Source organism: Lathyrus oleraceus, chromosome 5 (assembly GCF_024323335.1).
Source record: "Lathyrus oleraceus cultivar Zhongwan6 chromosome 5, CAAS_Psat_ZW6_1.0, whole genome shotgun sequence".
NCBI lineage: Eukaryota > Viridiplantae > Streptophyta > Magnoliopsida > Fabales > Fabaceae > Lathyrus > Lathyrus oleraceus.
Genome location: NC_066583.1, coordinates 95,635,229 through 95,653,672, shown reverse-complemented (window position 1 = coordinate 95,653,672; position 18,444 = coordinate 95,635,229). Strand labels below are relative to the sequence as shown.

The 18,444-nt window shown below is 34.6% G+C and overlaps 1 protein-coding gene across 2 annotated transcripts in view; it reads left to right on the top strand.

The window, feature by feature from the left end:
* Positions 1 to 3,898: 3,898 nt before the first annotated feature.
* LOC127087858 (myosin-15) overlaps positions 3,899 to 18,444 on the top strand; it is a 35,828-nt gene continuing 21,282 nt past the window's right edge. For both annotated transcript variants that reach the window (XM_051028779.1, XM_051028780.1), the window contains exons 1-17: positions 3,899 to 4,223; positions 4,322 to 4,471; positions 5,110 to 5,255; positions 5,372 to 5,528; positions 5,625 to 5,683; positions 6,483 to 6,639; positions 6,800 to 6,949; positions 7,052 to 7,188; positions 13,561 to 13,707; positions 13,807 to 13,908; positions 15,354 to 15,411; positions 15,541 to 15,642; positions 16,695 to 16,732; positions 16,819 to 16,945; positions 17,029 to 17,202; positions 17,326 to 17,457; positions 17,869 to 17,978. In XM_051028779.1, coding sequence (XP_050884736.1) covers positions 4,104 to 4,223; positions 4,322 to 4,471; positions 5,110 to 5,255; positions 5,372 to 5,528; positions 5,625 to 5,683; positions 6,483 to 6,639; positions 6,800 to 6,949; positions 7,052 to 7,188; positions 13,561 to 13,707; positions 13,807 to 13,908; positions 15,354 to 15,411; positions 15,541 to 15,642; positions 16,695 to 16,732; positions 16,819 to 16,945; positions 17,029 to 17,202; positions 17,326 to 17,457; positions 17,869 to 17,978 — 2,066 coding nt within the window. In that variant the 5' untranslated portion in view covers positions 3,899 to 4,103. The remainder of the gene's footprint in view (positions 4,224 to 4,321; positions 4,472 to 5,109; positions 5,256 to 5,371; positions 5,529 to 5,624; positions 5,684 to 6,482; positions 6,640 to 6,799; positions 6,950 to 7,051; positions 7,189 to 13,560; positions 13,708 to 13,806; positions 13,909 to 15,353; positions 15,412 to 15,540; positions 15,643 to 16,694; positions 16,733 to 16,818; positions 16,946 to 17,028; positions 17,203 to 17,325; positions 17,458 to 17,868; positions 17,979 to 18,444) is intronic.

Genomic DNA, 18,444 nt, shown 5'->3' with positions numbered 1-18,444 from the left:
TTTAGTGTGCATGAAATTGAGGAGTGTTAGGATAATCAAAAAAGACGTTAGAAAGCCAGTGATGAGATACGTTAAGAGAATGGAGAATCCCATAAATAACAACAACAATGGAGAACAATCGTCCAATAACACGAGTGTTTATCTTGAAAATCGGTAAACAACCGTTGATCTTCCAAATTTCTAAATTTGGTTACTTGCAGGATCGATCAGATTGATCCTAGGACATGTGCTAATTGTTTTTAAAAATGAATTTTGATAGTAACGAATGCTCAATAAGCGCAAAATTAGAGTTTAAAAACTAATAAAAATGGTGACATGAACGAGAGAAATTGTAAAGGATTTGTAAATGACAAAGTAAATGTCGAAAGTAAGAGAATCTTAAGACTGTAAAGTAAATGTTGAAAGCAAGGAAAAAACAAGGAAATCTTAAAACTGTAAATGACAAAGTAAAAGGAAAGTGTTTGGAATGAAGAAGTAAGGAAGTATATTTATGGAAAAAAAAGTAAGGATAAATTTATATTGCTTTGAAGTAACTAACAATGGTGTAAACAAACATACATTCTGTGATTTACGATTCTTCTTCACAGGAGTACTTGGTAAATTTACAGTTTTTTGTATATACTTTGACACACACTTTTCTAACACTAAGACCTATATTTATACTGGACCGAGATAATCATTTCTGATGGTTCTTCAATCACATCGAGACACATGGTGCCTTGCATGTGCGTATTTATCCACTATGCTCCACGTGTGCTCTCAACGGTTTCTGATGAGGGCAAAGTTCCCTCCCTTATTTGAATTTTGAATCTTTGATCGAAAATCATTTTCAACCGTCTTTAAGAGCCCTTTTCTGGAATCTCAACTGCATACTGATCCTTATTAACCTTGCCCAGTCGAATAATCTCCGGCTGGTCGAATACCACTTCTTGGTCGAAAAGTAGCTGTACATATGGTTTCTAATTTTGGTAATTCTTAATGAGCGTCGAAGATATGAGCTAACAAATTGCCCCCCAAAAATGTTATTTTCGACACTTATGAGAAAAAGACATTTTTTGAGACCTTGTTTCGACGCCTTAGTAACCCTGACATTGTGCTAAGTGTCCCAATGTTAGCAAAACTTTTCAGTTTCTCCAACTTTTCTGGTGACGTCAGAGTCATTATTTTCTTTTTCCTACCCATGTCCTTTCAACCCACAACCGAATATTTTCACTCATCACGTTTCCTAGACTATTGGTTTCAGGACTATTATGGAACTCCCTATACAAGGACACCCTAAGGCTAAGATCCGACGAATCTGATTAGACCACATGGTTATTAGATCAAAGTCAAAATGAGGCAAAAACAGATGAGATCAATGAACCTCATTTGATCTAAAAAAATGAATCTTTTCTCTCTCTCACACCCGTACATAGGGTTTAAACAAAATGAACATTCAAGCGAAAACTCAAAACCAACATGAAACTTAGCTGGAAACGAAATAATCAGGGATCACAAATAGAATTCGAGCGTAAATCAACAACCAAATACACATGAATCAACAATTTTGGCAAATCCGAAGGTTCAAATATTAAAAAATGGTGAGTTCGATCTGGCTACATACCACTGTTTCAAGTAAAATTAAACATGTAATCATGTCTAGCATGACATTACGAATGGATTGGTATGCTAGTTTATTGAAAACACATTAGATTCATCAGATCAAGGTTCATGTTCCTGAGTGTTCATGAACACTTATGAACATGGAACCCTAGATATCTAAAATGTTTACAATTTAACATGTTTTTGTGTAATTGATTTAGGGTTATTGATGTGTGATGGTGCATAAAGCCAATGGTACAAAGAAATTCACATAATCATGGGTATTAGAGAATACCTGAGTGAAGAACACCAAGAACAACAATGAAGATTCCAACGACAAATACATATTCCGATCAAGCTCCGACCAGGTACCAAATTTAGTTTTCTTTATAATTTTAGACTCCTTATGATCTATTTGATTCTACCACTATTACACTAATTTGTACAAATTTTCCAAATTCAAATCCAAACTTAATTGAATTGAATGGTAAGTGATTTGAGGTGTTTATTACAGGTGTTTTGGATGTGTAATGATACTGAGCAATGCTTCAATGGACTGTGATGAAGATTGTTCAATGTAGAAGGTTCGGATGAAGGTTTTCAAGATTTCTTCGAAGTGAATAAACTTAAAGATGAAGATGGATTTATGTAGAATTTTAGATCTATTTCTGTATGATTGTGCTTCCATTTGCAGACGAAATTGATTTAATTTATAGACTATAAACTAAGTTAAAATATAAGATAAGGATCACGTGAAAATATAGAAAATATGAGTAAAAATTTGAATTTAATTTATTCTAAATATCTCACCTAAAATACTCTAACTTTTAATATCATTATTATATTTGAAAGGAATAACTAATTTTGCACCAACAACTTAATTTAATCAATTAAATTGACTAGAGTTAGGATACTAAACTATATCTTAAAAATAAATAAAATTAAGTGAAGGGATTAAAAACACCAATAAAGTATTTATAAGTTTTTTCTGAAAACAAGTGATTTAATAAAAAGACTCAATTAAAACTTAAAATAAAAATAAGTGGTTGAATATATACTTGTTAAGGAGTGAGTGAAATAAATATCAATTGAATTTAATAAGTGTAAACCATTAATGTATTAAAAATATTAATAAACTATAATTAAAAAAATATAATTTATCTTATTTTCACAATAAACAGTTGATTTGTCCATTTTTTTTTATATTTAATAACTAAATTCCCACATCGATTTTCAAATTGAAAAATAATTAAAATAACATCATTTTTATTTTTATATTAAATTAGTAAAATTACAATTTTGTATTAATAATTAGGATCCTTCTAGTAATTTTTAAAAACATTATTAAAAGGATTAATAAAAATAAGTTTTATTTTAAAAATACAAATTTTGCTGTTGGCTATTTTTTTACTCAATGTTGTTGACTATTTGAAAAATACAATTTAATCATATAAGTACAAATACCTCATATGTTCTATATAAAAATGATTTATTCAATTTTTAAATAAAAACAATTCAACTAAAACATTTGAATCATCTAGAATTCATATACTAAAGTTTTGAATTACACCACCCAAACATATTGAATACAAATAACTGATTTGTACTATCAAACTTAATTTAATGGATGCTATTGACATTATTTTTAAAGATGAGAGACAAAGTTGAGTTTTGAAATTAAATTAATAGAACAAAACGATAATTAGATATTTATAGAACTTAAAAACAAGTGGTATTTTTGAGTAAAAATAATAAGTTTAAATTAAAAAATATGTAAATAAGAGACTAAACATATTTCTTTATCATTTATAAATCAACTAGGTAAGCTACTTAAGTCAAATACATAATTCACCCTAATTTCACAATAAATGGTGATTTGCCTTGCCATTCCTATCCAACTCTCCTCTTTACATTTAATAACTTTTTACATAAATTTTCAAAGTATCACAAAGAAAATTTGTTAAAATAACATCGTTTTATGTTTATATAAAATAACCCAAATTTCAAATTTGCGTTAATAGTTAGGGTCTTTCTAACATTTTTCTTAAGGATACTATCATTTAAAGAATTCTTAAAAAAACACTCAAAAGCATTTATACCTCCCAAAAATAATAGCGGTACTCAAATTTAGAACCTAGTAATAATCTATCTTTTACAGTGTTAATTGTCCCCTAATGATTCCGAAAAAACAAAAATTGTTACGGTGGAGTGAAGCCGTAAAGGAAAACAGAAAAGGATAAGAAAAAATTGATCGAGAGTGGGTACGATGGTGACGTGTCGAATACGATATAAATATTGAGCAGTTTCCCCATTTTTTGACTCATTGTTGTACCCGTTAGGGCGGGAACCCAAATTTCATTGGAAACACTTCAACCCGTAACTCTCACTCCATCTCTCTCTCTATATTCTGTTTTCTTCCTCTCTCTCTTTCTCTCTCTAACATCTCTTCCGCCACATATAAGCCTAGGGTTTCACTTTTCAACCATTCTTCTCGCTTTCTTCTCCATTTTCAGCAATTCATCATGAGTTTGCGCAAGGGCTCCAAGGTTTGGATTCCTGACAGGGACTTTGCTTGGTTACCCGCTGAAGTTCTCGAATCTTCCGAAAAGCAAGTTCGCGTTGAAACGGATTCCGCCAACAAGGTGATTATTCTGTTTCCGCCTTATCTATTCTGTTTGCGTTTGCGACTGATTCTTACTGTTTCGATTGAATGATGGTTTTGTAACTGGCGTTGTAGCAGGTTGTTGTTGTTGCTCCGGAGAAATTGTTTCCTAGGGATGCGGATGAAGATGAGCACGGTGGAGTCGAAGATATGACGAGGCTGGCTTATTTGAATGAACCAGGGGTGTTGTACAATATTCGGAGAAGATACATGCTTAATGATATATATGTAAGTGTTTCGTGTTGGGATTTTTAGTATCTAGATGGCCGATTAAGATTCTACTTGAGCTTATTTTTCTACTTTTACTATCTTTATTTATTGGTGAAATGCACTTGAGTCTAGAATTGTGTTATTGCACTTTATGAATATGGGAAATTCTAATTGGTGTTTGGTGAGCCGTGTTTGTAGTTATCGATTGGTACATTAGTGAAATGATAGCTTGCTTGCATTTGCATTACTAGGTTATGCATGTGAATACTGTTATTTTATGGAAAATCTTGTTTAGTATGGAAATATTGCTCTCTGCCACCATTCCTCCGGGTCATCATATAATAGTATCCTACAAGAAAACATGCTTTATTGTCACTCTTTGTTTAGGAAATTAATGCTTTTATTTATGAAGACCTTTTATTGCGGGTTATCACATTCATGTGTGCATTACAAATGCCTAAACTAGTGTATAATTAATAACTCTAAACACTTTCTTCTCCTTTTTGGTAATTTCATACAATGAAATTGACCTAATTTACCAAACAGTATAGAATTTATTATGTTAATTTTTTTGTGGGCACTGTTTATGACATGCCATAAAATGCATTATGTACTAGTTTGTCAGTTTTTTCTGACTTTCTTTTTGTCTTTGTTAGACATATACTGGGAGCATTTTAATTGCTGTTAATCCGTTCACAAAGCTTCCTCATTTGTACAATAACCACATGATGGAGCAGTATAAGGGAGCTCCATTTGGTGAACTCAGTCCACACGTATTCGCCGTTGCTGATGCATCGTATAGGTTGGTGTGTGTTTGGTTTTGGTGTTCCCGTTCACATTGTATTTAATTTTTTTGTTGTATTTACTACATGCCATTTCATGTTTCAAGTTTGTAAGTTTCTGTTGGTCATGATTTAGAGCAATGATGAATGAAGGTCATAGCCAATCTATTTTGGTCAGTGGTGAAAGTGGTGCTGGGAAAACTGAAACAACAAAATTAATTATGCAGTATCTTACCTTTGTTGGCGGGCGTGCTGTTTGTGATGATAGATCAGTTGAACAAAAAGTTCTTGAGGTAAGCTATCATTGCTAGGTGTTTAATTCACTTTGAATTTTTATTTTATTTATGCATCAATATGGGGTGCTAATTTCACTTTTTTTATTGACTCAGTCGAATCCACTGTTAGAGGCATTTGGCAATGCAAGGACCGTCAGAAATGACAATTCAAGGTTAACTCAGCTCTTAGTTTACATATTTTACCAATCTCTAGTTTTTTTTTCTTTCTCACTCACCTCTTAGATTATAAGAAAAATAATATTGAGTCTTTTGTCTGACTTATGATCCGGTCTTACCTTTTTATTCATCTAGAGCTTTCTATTTACATTACTATGTCTATGATAGTCCCATTCTCATTCTTGTCTCTATCAGATCCATTTAGAACCAGATTTGAATGTTATGGAAACATGGTTTATTCCTGTCTCCTTTAAAACCAAGGATGCAATAGTATGAGCCTATAGATTAGATCCTGTTGAACTAAGGTTAATATATGGAAAGACTATAATGTAACAATTAAAAGAAAATCTTATGGGCTGCCAGCCATTCTAGGTGTCCAAGTTTGCTAGTATAATGGTTAGTGACTGTACCATTTATAATCTAAAAGTATGTAAATTAATTTAGAAGAGAATTATGGGTTGTTATAGAAAACAAATGTCCTTGCGTATGTGTGTATTAGGGATTGAATTCAAGTTTTGAAAGTAGGAATATGTGTTGAAGTTTGAAGTTTGAAGTTTGATGTTTAAGTAGGTGAAACTGAAAAATACTATATAGGTTTTTTTCTTGTTTTATTAAATAATTTTAGTTTTTCTGAAGTGTTATCCAGTGGATTTATCAGCCTCTCCGTGTTATGAGTTAACACATTTTACATCTTAATGGAAACCATTTTTTTAAAGTGTAGCATGTAACATACCCTTCCACTGAAATTGTTATTGCTGATAGACCCATGTTATTCCTATTTTTGTTCCATTGCAGCCGTTTTGGGAAGTTCGTTGAAATTCAGTTTGATTCAAAGGGTAAAATATCTGGTGCTGCAATTAGAACTTACTTATTGGAAAGATCACGAGTAGTGCAGACTACACATCCTGAAAGAAATTATCACTGCTTTTATCAGTTGTGTGCATCTGAAAGGGTACTTGATCTTTGGTGAAGTATATATTTGATCATATATTTTGGTGTTAGTTTTGCATCATAATGCTATATTTTGCAAATTCAGTATTATGTTTTTATTTTGTTTCGGTCAATGTACTAATTGTTGTACTTCTTTCTTAATTGGAATGCCTCATTTTTAGGATGCAGAGAAGTATAAGTTAGGACATCCGAGCCACTTCCACTATTTGAATCAAAGTAAAGTTTATGAATTAGATGGTGTTAGCAGTGCCGAAGAATACATAAAGACGAGAAGATCAATGGATATTGTTGGCATTAGTCACGAGGATCAGGTGTAATGATGTCACCCACTAGTGCATTTCTTGCTTTATTGTATGCTTTCATGAATTTGTTTACAACCTTCCCTTATAGTTATCCTTTCTCTCTATTATCAGGAAGCTATCTTTTGCACCTTAGCAGCAATTTTACATCTTGGAAATGTTGAATTTTCTCCTGGGAAAGAGCACGACTCGTCAATATTAAAGGATGAGAAATCAATATTTCATTTGCAGATGGCTGCTAATCTTTTCAAGTAGGTAGTTAATGTTATTTTTAGAGCATTATTTACTTTGTATAAATCATATTTGAATTTGAATGTCTTGTTGTTTATAAGGTATCTGCCGTTATTTATTTCCTATTATATTAAAAAAGACTAGGTATAGGAATCAATCTACTATTCATATATATTTAGAATTCCATTTAATTCGAAGCCTGAATCAATTTGTAAATAATAGTGGTTAACAAGTTTATTTATCGAGGAATATATGATCAAATAAAAAACCAATATTTCTTGACATGGTATCATATCCTACTAGCTAGAACTGTGATATCTTTCTTGTGACAGTGTTGTGTGACATACTCCAACAATATTAATGTAGGAGAGCCAAATGCGCAAAATCAAAGAAAAACCCTCGAGATATTATTTCATGTTTCTGAATACTCTCGATACAGGATATAGTTGCAAAATGAAAATGTCATAGCATGTAGGGCTGATATGGAAGATTATTGTTATAAAATATTTTACTGATATATTAAAAAGTGATTCTTACATGTTACATCTACGTGCTTTAAATAAGAGAGAATAGAAGACCTAATGGGCTTTGACTAATGGGCCTCATTACTAATAGAAATAATTACTATTTACAATCTAATATTTACAACACTCCCCCTCAAGCTGGTGAATGGATATCTATCATTCCCAGCTTGCAAGTAAGTTGCCTGAATCTTTCTGTTGGTAAGCCTTTTGTTAACACATCTGCCAGTTGATGCCCGGAAGGAACGTAAGATGTAGTTATCAGTCCACTATCCAACTTCTCTTTGATAAAATGTCGGTCAATCTCAATGTGTTTAGTCCTGTCATGCTGAACAGGATTATGAGCAATACTAATAGCCGATTTATTGTCACAAAACAATGTCATAGGACCTTCACATTGTATCTTTAAGTCTTCTAGAATTTGTTTCATCCACAATAGCTCACAAATTCCTAATGCCATAGCTCTAAATTCTACCTCGGCGCTTGATCGAGCAACTACACTTTGCTTCTTACTCTTCCAAGCTACAAGGTTACCACACAGAAAAGTACAATAGCCTGACGTAGATCTTCTGTCACTCACTGATCCGGCATAATCTGCATCAGTGTAAGTCTCCATAGTTAGATTTCCACCTCTTTTAAACAAAAGTCCTCTCCCTGGAGTTGCTTTAAGATATTGTAGAATGCGGTCTACAGCCTGTAAATGTCTCACCCTCGGATCATGCATGAATTGGCTCACCACACTGACTGCATATGCCAAATCTGGTCTAGTGTGTGCCAAGTAAATCAATTTTCCCACTAATCTCTGATATTGACCCTTGTCAACTTTGTCACTTTCCTCCTCAAAGCTTATCCTGTGATTTTGTTCAATGGGAACACTTGCAGGTTTGCATCCAAGTTTGCCAGTTTCCTGCAAAAGATCAAGCACATACTTCCTTTGAGAAATAAAGATGCCTTGCTTTGAGTAGGCTACCTCAATTCCCAAGAAATACTTGAGTTGCCCAAGGTCTTTCATCTCAAACTCTGCTGATAATTTCTCTTTGAGGAAATGTCTCTCAGTCAAATCATCTCCTGTAACAATAATATCATCAACATAAACAAGAAGTACAGTCAGTTTTCCTCCTTGTGAATGTTTAAAAAATAAAGTGTGGTCTCCTTGACTTTGCTTATAGCCCAAACACATCATTGCCTTTGTGAATCTTCCAAACCATGCCCGAGGGGACTGCTTTAGTCCATATAAGGCTTTCTTCAATTTACACACCTTGTTAGCTCCATTTGTTATGCCAACACCTGGTGGAATCTCCATATACACTTCTTCCTCTAAGTCTCCATGCAAGAACGCATTTTTAACATCAAACTGTTGCAATTCCCATCCACATGAAGCAGCAAGAGATAGTAAAATTCGAACAGTATTCATCTTTGCCACTGGGGCAAATGTCTCCTCATAATCAATACCATACGTCTGAGTATAACCTTTTGCCACTAGTCTTGCTTTGTACCGATCAAGTGTACCATCGGATTTGTACTTTACAGTATAGATCCATCTGCATCCAACTGGACTTTTGTCTCTTTTCCTTTCAATAATCTCCCAAGTACCATTTTTTTCAAGTGCTCTCATTTCCTCATCCATAGCTTGGACCCAATTTTTATTTTGCAATGCTTCTTCAACAGATGATGGGATTTTCACAGAATCAACAGCTGCAACAAAACTTTGATATTGTGTGGAAAGATGTTTAGTGGAGACATATTGAGAGATAGGGTGTCGATATAGGGAGGGACAAGATCTTTTATCCTTCCTCAAAGCAATGGGTAAATCAACTGGATTAGTGTCACAAGTATCAGAAATGGCACAATCATCACTAGAGGAATCATTTTCAGTACTTACCTCCGGTTCAGGCGATTGAATTTGTTTCTGGAGAAGGTCAGGTTTACTTCTTCTCTGATACACTAGAGTTGGTGCTGGAGGTGCTGATTCCTGTAAAACAGAAGGCCTTGAAGGACCAGGAACACTTACTGGCTCAGATTCAGGTGTTGAACTAGGACTCAAACTCAAACTAGGTGACAACTCGGGTTCAAGAGAGGGAACACTGATAGGTGTTCTAGGGAGGCTAGGACCAAGGATCAGAAACTCGGACTCAGACTCTGACTCTGACTCTAAGTCACTTATGTTCTCCCCCTGAGACTGAGAACGAGTGAAATATGACACATTTTCATGAAAGGTGACATCTTTGGAGACAAAGAATTTTCGACTCGGAGGATGATAACATTTGTACCCTCTTTTGTTGGGTGCATAACCCAGAAAGATACATCTGATAGCACGGGGATCCAATTTGTTGCGATATTGTTTGTGAACATGAACAAAAGCAACACAACCAAAAATGCGAGACTCAAGAGTGTGTAAGATAGGAACAGATGGAAAACGTGAAAGCATAAATTGGGCAGGACTTTGATTACCTAACACTCGAGATGGGACCCGGTTAATCAGATAGGCAGCAGTAAGAATTGCCTCACCCCAATAAGAGGTAGGAACAGACATTTGAAAAAGGAGAGATCTAGCAACTTCAAGTAAATGACGATTTTTTCTTTCTGCGACACCGTTTTGTTGTGGGGTGTCAACACATGTGAATTCATGGAGAATGCCATGTTTACTAGTGAAGTTGGAAAAGGTATGATTGACATATTCTTTACCATTGTCAGAACGAATTCTTTTTATGCCTTTCCCAAATTGCGTTTGTACCATATTATAAAATTGGATAAATATTTGTGGTACTTCGGATTTAGTATTCATCAAGAAAATCCAAGTTACCCGAGTACAATCATCAATAAATGAGACAAACCATTTTGCACCAAAAATATTAGAGGTAGGGGCAGGTCCCCAAACATCAGAATGAATCAAATCAAAAGGTTCATCACTTTTATTAAAACTGGAAGGAAAAGATACACGATTGTGTTTTGCCAACTGACAAACATCACACTTAAAAGACTCAACAGAATGGTGTAAGAACAACGACGGGAACATAGACTTAATTATATAAAATGGAGGATGACCGAGACGCTTGTGCTGAAGCCAAATTTGTGAGGCTGAAGAGGAAGACTGAGACTGGAAACAGGAGGACAACACCTTTGGATGGTCATCAGAGAAGTAGTATAACCCTTCCTTTTCCTTAGCAATTCCAATCGTCTGCCCCGTGGTAAGGTCCTGAAAAACACAATGGGACATAGAAAAAATAACTTTACAATTCAGATCACGGGTAAGCTTATGGATGGAAATTAAATTGTGGGAAAGTGTGGGAACATGAAGCACAGATTGCAACTGGAATGGAGGTTGCAAGTCAATATTTCCAGTGCCAACAACACAAGCATGAGAGCCATCAGCAACAGTGATATAAGGAATACTCGAAGGTGTGGTATAAGAGCATAATAATGTGGAATCAAATGTCATATGATTAGTAGCACCAGAGTCAAGAATCCACGCATTCTTAGGAATATTACCACAAACAGTAAGAGATCGGGAACACAAACTCTTACCAGTAACTGCTAGAGACCCAGAACCAGAAGGCTTACTCATGGAGTCAAGCATAGATTTCAACCGTTCCACATCATTCTGACTGAAGGAGGAAAGATCAGTTCCCCTCTTTTCAAAGCTTTCAGTATCCTGGACATGTGTAGCAACATGTGCCTGATACTGGTGCATGTTGCGAGAACCGCCACCTCGGCTAAGAACCTGCTCCCTCCCATGAAGTTTGAAACACCTATCCTTTGTATGCCCTGATCGGTTACAATGCTCACAATAGAATTTGTCACGAACATTCTTGGATGATGATGGTGGTGATCCTTGTCTTGTTGTTTTGCTAGCTACTAATGCTGACACATCCGGGGGCTGTTCATGAAGCATAGCTTGACGACGGGTTTCCTCACTACGGACAGTGTAAAAAACTTCATTAAGATCAGGAAATTTTTCCTTACCCAAAATCTGCACCCGAATAGGGTCAAATTCAGCATTAAGGCCTGCTAGGAAATCAAAGATCCTATCCCGCTCAACAACAGTATTCAAGGTGGCAGTATCCTTGCTGCACTCCATCTTCAAATTCTGATACTGATCCAACTCAATCCAAAAACCATTGAGAACTCCAAAATACTCAGTGATCGAAAGATTTCCCTGCTTAGTGTTGAAGATTTTCCTCTTTAAATCATAACAAGCAGACATATCTTGTTTCATGGAATAACTGCGACGAAGATACTCCAAAACTGCCTTTGCACTTGAGAGATACATGCAATTTCTACTAATTTCTGGAGATATGGAGTTCCAAAGCCAAGTAATAATAGCAGAATCATCTTTATCCCAGGAAGGGAAGTTAGGAGCAGTAACCAGAGGAGGATTTCCTTCAATATGATCAAGCATGTCGCAACATTTAAGAGTGTGTCTGATGAACTGAGACCATTGAAAATAATTTTTGCCGGTAAGCCAATAACCTTTTTGAACGACAAAATCCTTAGCATTAAATGGGGCTTGTGGATTTGTGGGAGGTGGAGGTGGAGGTGGAGGTGGTTGATCGTTAATAATCTCAGCCATTGAAAGGACAATCGAGAGAAACCAAACCAAGAAACAGGATGGGTTAGGGTTTCAAAGATGAGTGAACAAAAACAAGAAGCACGCAAAACAACAATGACCCAAACACCCAAAAACAACAACAAACTGCAAACTGTAGTAAAAAAAAACTCCGCTACAAGGCGGCTAGGGTTTAGGCGGAAGCGAATCCCCCAAAATCGGGAGCTCTTGATACCATGTTATAAAATATTTTACTGATATATTAAAAAGTGATTCTTACATGTTACATCTACGTGGTTTAAATAAGAGAGAATAGAAGACCTAATGGGCTTTGACTAATGGGCCTCATTACTAATAGAAATAATTACTATTTACAATCTAATATTTACAACAATTATATTACAGTTACCAAAGGGATTTTAGGCGGGAAAATAAGGCTGGAGACCTCTCTCTCTCTCTCACTCTCTCTCTCTCTCTCACTCTCACTCACTCTCTCTCACTCTCACACACACAATATCTAGACATTACTCTCACTCTCACTCTCTCACTCTCACACACACAATATCTAGACATTACTCTCACTCTCACTCTCACTCTCTCACTCTCTCACTCTCACACACACAATATCTAGACATTACTCTCACTCTCACTCTCACTCTCTCACTCTCTCACTCTCACACACACAATATCTAGACATTACTCTCACTCTCACACACACAATATCTAGACATTACTCTCACTCTCACTCTCTCACTCTCACTCTCACTCTCACACACACAATATCTAGACATTGCTTTTAATGGAGAGTTGTGTATTAGTGACAATGGCAATTAGTGACTAATCCAGTTGATGGCTTGCAGCAGACACTGGTTGAAGCTAATGAGAGGGGAGCAAATATAGAATATGAAGAAGACCTTATAAGTTATATATATAGATAGAGAGAATATAGATAACTAAGAAGTTCCAAGGATGTATATCAAATACCATTTGATTTTCCAACTATTATTGAGTATATTTCCAACTATTATTGAGTATATTTTCTTTTCTACGATATGTTGTATTAGGTATTTGGAATCAGATATGACCATGAAAGAGATCAAGCTTTAGAAAATTTAGCATTGGTTTCTGTTGTCCCTTGAGATATTAGATTTTGTGCGATTAGGTAGGGCCTAATATTTTTGTAGTATTGTACAGATGATAAAAATACCTAAATGTGTTGGATGTTTGGTTTTTTCTCCTTGATATTTAATGACTGATAATAATTTCACAGAAGTTTTCATCCTTTGGTAAACCTAATAAAGTGGCTACTATTTTTCTCTCTTTAGGTGTGATCTGAACCTACTGCAAGCAACATTATGCACTCGTTCAATACAAACCCGTGAAGGAAATATTGTCAAAGCTCTTGATCGTAATGCTGCTGTAGCTGGCAGGGATGTTATGGCGAAAACTGTCTATGCCCGTTTGTTTGATTGGTATGCTCATTATCAATGTCAAATTGTTCAACTTAATATTATTTTTTATCATGCACAAATTGGGGTGAGAGTTCTGTTTATTTTTTGTTGTTCTACCAGGCTTGTTGATAAGATTAATAAAGCGGTTGGGCAAGATATCAATTCCAGGATGCAAATTGGAATATTGGATATATATGGTTTTGAGTCTTTTAAGGATAACAGGTAAGATGTTTTCAAATACATACTTTTTTTTTCTCTTGTAGATCGAATTTTCTTTTGGTTATGTGGACTGTTAACTTAGCCGTGTATTTGACGTATTAGAATATCATGGTGCTTGGGTCAGGCATATATTTCTACTTTCCATTTCTCTGGTGTTTGTGTAAGTTATAGTACTTTCAGTTATTGAAAAAATAACACTATGACACTTGATTAATACTATTCTTAGATTTTTCTGTATTCTACTATTAGATTTTATTTATCTGTTGCTGTTATTTTGAAATTTTTAAAAGAAAAATGCTACTCCCTCCATCTCATAAAAAGAGTCTCATTTGCATTTTTTCTTTATCTCAAAATAATTGTCCTTTTACAATATCAATGCAACATTTATTATTTTTTTCCACTATCATACCCCTATTTATTAATGTTCACTTTATCCAACCACTTTTTTAACTATATTTAATAGGGGTATTCTAGTAAATGATATTAGTTTTATCATCAAAACCAACACATCTAATCATTTCCTTAAGAACCGTGAATTGTTCAAATAAGACATTTTTTATGAGACGGAGGGAGTAGTATGTTAGTACATAGTAGTGTTATGCTGTGGGCGGTGATAGAGCCCTCTATCTCCTTATCACTAGACTCCTTAACTACCCCACCCCATTCACTAAGCCAACCTTATAACCCCTTGTTATTTTGAATTAATAGATGTAAAATGGGGTAATGGAATCTAACTATGTAAGTTTGGTATGAAGCCTCTAGTTCTAGCTAAGAGGCAAAAGTTGGATCATATAGCCATATCACTGGTCATACAGTTTGACGCCCTAGGATCCATTATAGAAAATGATGAGAATATAGTGGGAGATGTCAATTTTAGGATTCAAACAGGGTGTATGAGGTAAAGAAGTACTTGTGGCGTAATGTGATATAAATCACCTCTCAAGCTTAATGTAAAATCTTAGTTTACAACTATAACACCTATTATGCTACATTGCTATATAATGGTTAGCTTGGCGGTAAAGAGCCAACAAGAAAATAAATTTATTTAGTGTTGAAGTCTTAGAGAAGTGAGAATATTATAATGCATGAGTCATCAGTGTTCACATAATAACAATATATCATTTGGAATGAATGCATGAGAGAAAATTGGAGTAACACTTATGTTTCAAAAAAAGATATTAGGTGGTTTGGATATGTGTGGAGAAGATCCGTAAGCCTTGATAAGGAAGATTGAAGAAAATTGTGGATCAAAACACCAAGAAGGATATGGATTAAGATGATATGTTATTAAGCTTGGTTTATGATAGCATAATGTGGTCCTGTTTGACTTTGATCTATGTAGCTGACCCCACTAAGTGGGGAAAAGCTTTGGTAGCTGTTGTAGTTTTAAACTGGTAACTATGTTATGGTAGTTTCCTTTCTCAACCCGGAAACATTTTCATCAACAGTTTTGAGCAATTCTGCATCAATTTTGCAAATGAAAAGCTTCAACAACACTTTAATGAGGTATGAAATTATGTTATGCATGTTAATTGCTTTCACCAAGTTAGTTCCCTGGTGTTTTGATCTGAATCTTGATATTGTTTTCACTTCGTCATCTTCTTATAGCTTCTTTGTCTCTTGTCATTTTTCCAGCATGTATTCAAGATGGAGCAAGCGGAGTACAGAAAAGAAGAAATTAAATGGAGTTACATTGAGTTTATAGACAACCAAGATGTTTTAGATTTAATTGAAAAGGTTGTTTTTATTTAATTTCTTCTTTAGTTGGAGGTTTTCTCAATTCACGTTTCTAGTATGCATTTCATACATATTGCTTGTTTTATGCATATTAGAATATATGTACCCGAATTGTTGGCTGAAGCATTGTCAGCAAATTATGAGTTGTAGTCAACTTATTACAGTAGGTCATGACTATTGAAATTGAAAAAGGAGGATATAAATCAGAACGGTAATTGCTTAGCCATACAACAAAGCATCAGAACGTTTGCTAAGTTGTCAATACCGTGATATAGCAGAATAATGTAGTGGTGGTAGGGTTCGGTGCAACCCTTTTGGCCCGTGAGCCTCTATCAACAATAGCGTTTGTAGCGATCGCTATTGCAGCCCCAAACCGCTATTAGGGTTTCAGGGTGAATTCCTCACAACCCTTTTTTAAACCTGTCTTTTTAAGGGTATACATGTCAATTCGGACTCTTCAAAGAATAATATTAAGTTCTTCAATCTATTATGTTTTTGCTCACAAAAATTGTTATGCTCTTCATTCTGTTTGTTTTTGCTCACAAACAATGTGTTCTTCCTACTTCAGTTCTGTTAATTTTTTTCTCTGTTAAAGTTTTATTTCTCTGGATTTTCGGTGTACATTTCTATTTTTGAGTATTTATGTTGACTTTGCACACTGATTTTTAGTCTTTGCAATAGCGGCTATCCCGCTATCAGCTATATCGCAATAGCATTTTAGGGGGTTGGAGCCACGTGACACTATCTGAGATAAATGGGATAGAACCGTTGTCTTATTCTGTGTTTTATATCTACTGTTTTAATTTCTCTCAATTTATATGACTTACTTGGAATGGTGGCTTTGGATAAGTATTGGATTGGGTTCTTTCGAATTTCAACAATAAGCTAGTAAAACCTGCATATCTAGAGTTTACTTGACCAATATCATTTAAAAAAAAATCACGTAGCTTCGTTTGGAACTGAAGTTGAGTTTGCATCATACTGATGAGGATGTAGCTTTTTTTCTCTGGATTTAAGTTTCTTATTGGTTTCTCGTCGCATTCTTTTTGCAGAAGCCCATTGGTATAATTGCCCTGTTAGATGAAGCTTGGTACAATTTATTTGCTTTATGAAATGGTGTATTTATACATTGCACTCTTGCAAGTTATATTCAGTCCTGAATTTATCTTCTTTCAGCATGTTTCCAAAATCAACGCACGAAACATTCTCAACCAAGTTGTTTAAGCACTTCTTGTGCCACACTAGGTTTGGAAAGGAGAAGTTTTCAGAAACAGATTTTACTGTTTCTCATTATGCTGGAAAGGTGATTTAGCGTTGCCACACATCCTCCTGTCTGGCAAAGTATATCTATCTCATAATGTAATATCTTCCGATATTTTTATGTAGGTCACATACCATACAGACACATTTTTAGACAAAAATCGCGATTATGTAGTTCTAGAGCATTGTAATGTATTATCGTCTTCAAAATGCTCTTTTGTGTCTGGTCTTTTTCCTTCTTTACCGGAGGAATCTTCAAGGTCATCCTACAAGTTTTCTTCTGTGGCTTCCAGATTTAAGGTGTACATTTCTATCACCTTTTGGGTGTTATTGAAATTAAGATAATTTGAAAAGAGATTAAAGAATAAGAATTCATGGTGCTGATATTTTCTGTTTCTTGTCTTTGTTGGATGGGCACCAAAGCAACAACTTCAATCACTTATGGAAACACTCAAGACAACAGAGCCTCATTACATTCGATGCGTCAAGCCAAATTCCTTGAATTTACCACAAAAGTTTGAGAACACAAGTGTCTTACACCAATTACGTTGCGGGGTCAGTAATTTAGATATTTTTTAGCTCCTTTACTGTTATCATTCTCTGAAAGACTTAGATTGTCAGTTATTATAAGTTGTTTCCCTGACTGTTTTCTTACTAATTACTTTACAAATAGTATGTTACTTTTCTGGTTTTACCATTTGATGAAGTAATTTGAAGGATTTTTTCTAATGGCTTTCAAAATTTGATTTATTGATTTATATTTCTGTTGTTAATTTCTTTATTTTTTGAATATAAATTGATATGGTCTGACCGACATGTTTACATGCATACAAAACATGCTGTGGGATTTATTCCGATTCCTTGTAAATAATTTGGACATAAAGATTGTGTTTGTCACTGATATATTCTCCTAGCAGATTCACATTTTTATTGAACATTTATTTGCCTGGACTAAATTTTATTTAGGGTGTACTTGAGGCGGTTCGGATAAGTCTGGCAGGTTACCCAACTCGAAGGACTTACTCAGAGTTTGTAGATCGCTTTGGATTAATAACTCCTGAGTTTACAGATGGAAGGTGAATATACTAAAACTATAAACAGTTTAACCCTCTAAGGGGGTGTTTGTCTCAAGTCTAAGAATCACGTTCCCAGGAATACATGGTTAGAAAATGACTACACACATGTTTGTTATAAGTTTGAGAAAAAGTTATTCCTGGATATAAAGGCTCACAAGAATGAAATAACTTAGAATAATTTATATAATTCCAATGGATTTATTCCCATGTGAGAAGGTGGGAAAGTGCATTCCCATGAAGTTTTACATATTCTTTTTTGAAAAAAAGTATTACTATCAATTTTCCTAAGAATATCAAATTATGTGCCAAACATTTTTGTAGAAAATACCTGGGAATTAAATTTTCATATTTATATTCTCAGGAAGTTATTCCTGAAAATTATTTTTGAATTCTTGAAACAAATGCCCTCTAATATGACACGATTTTATTGTTTGTTTTGGTAAATTGTATCGGTGCATCTGTAATT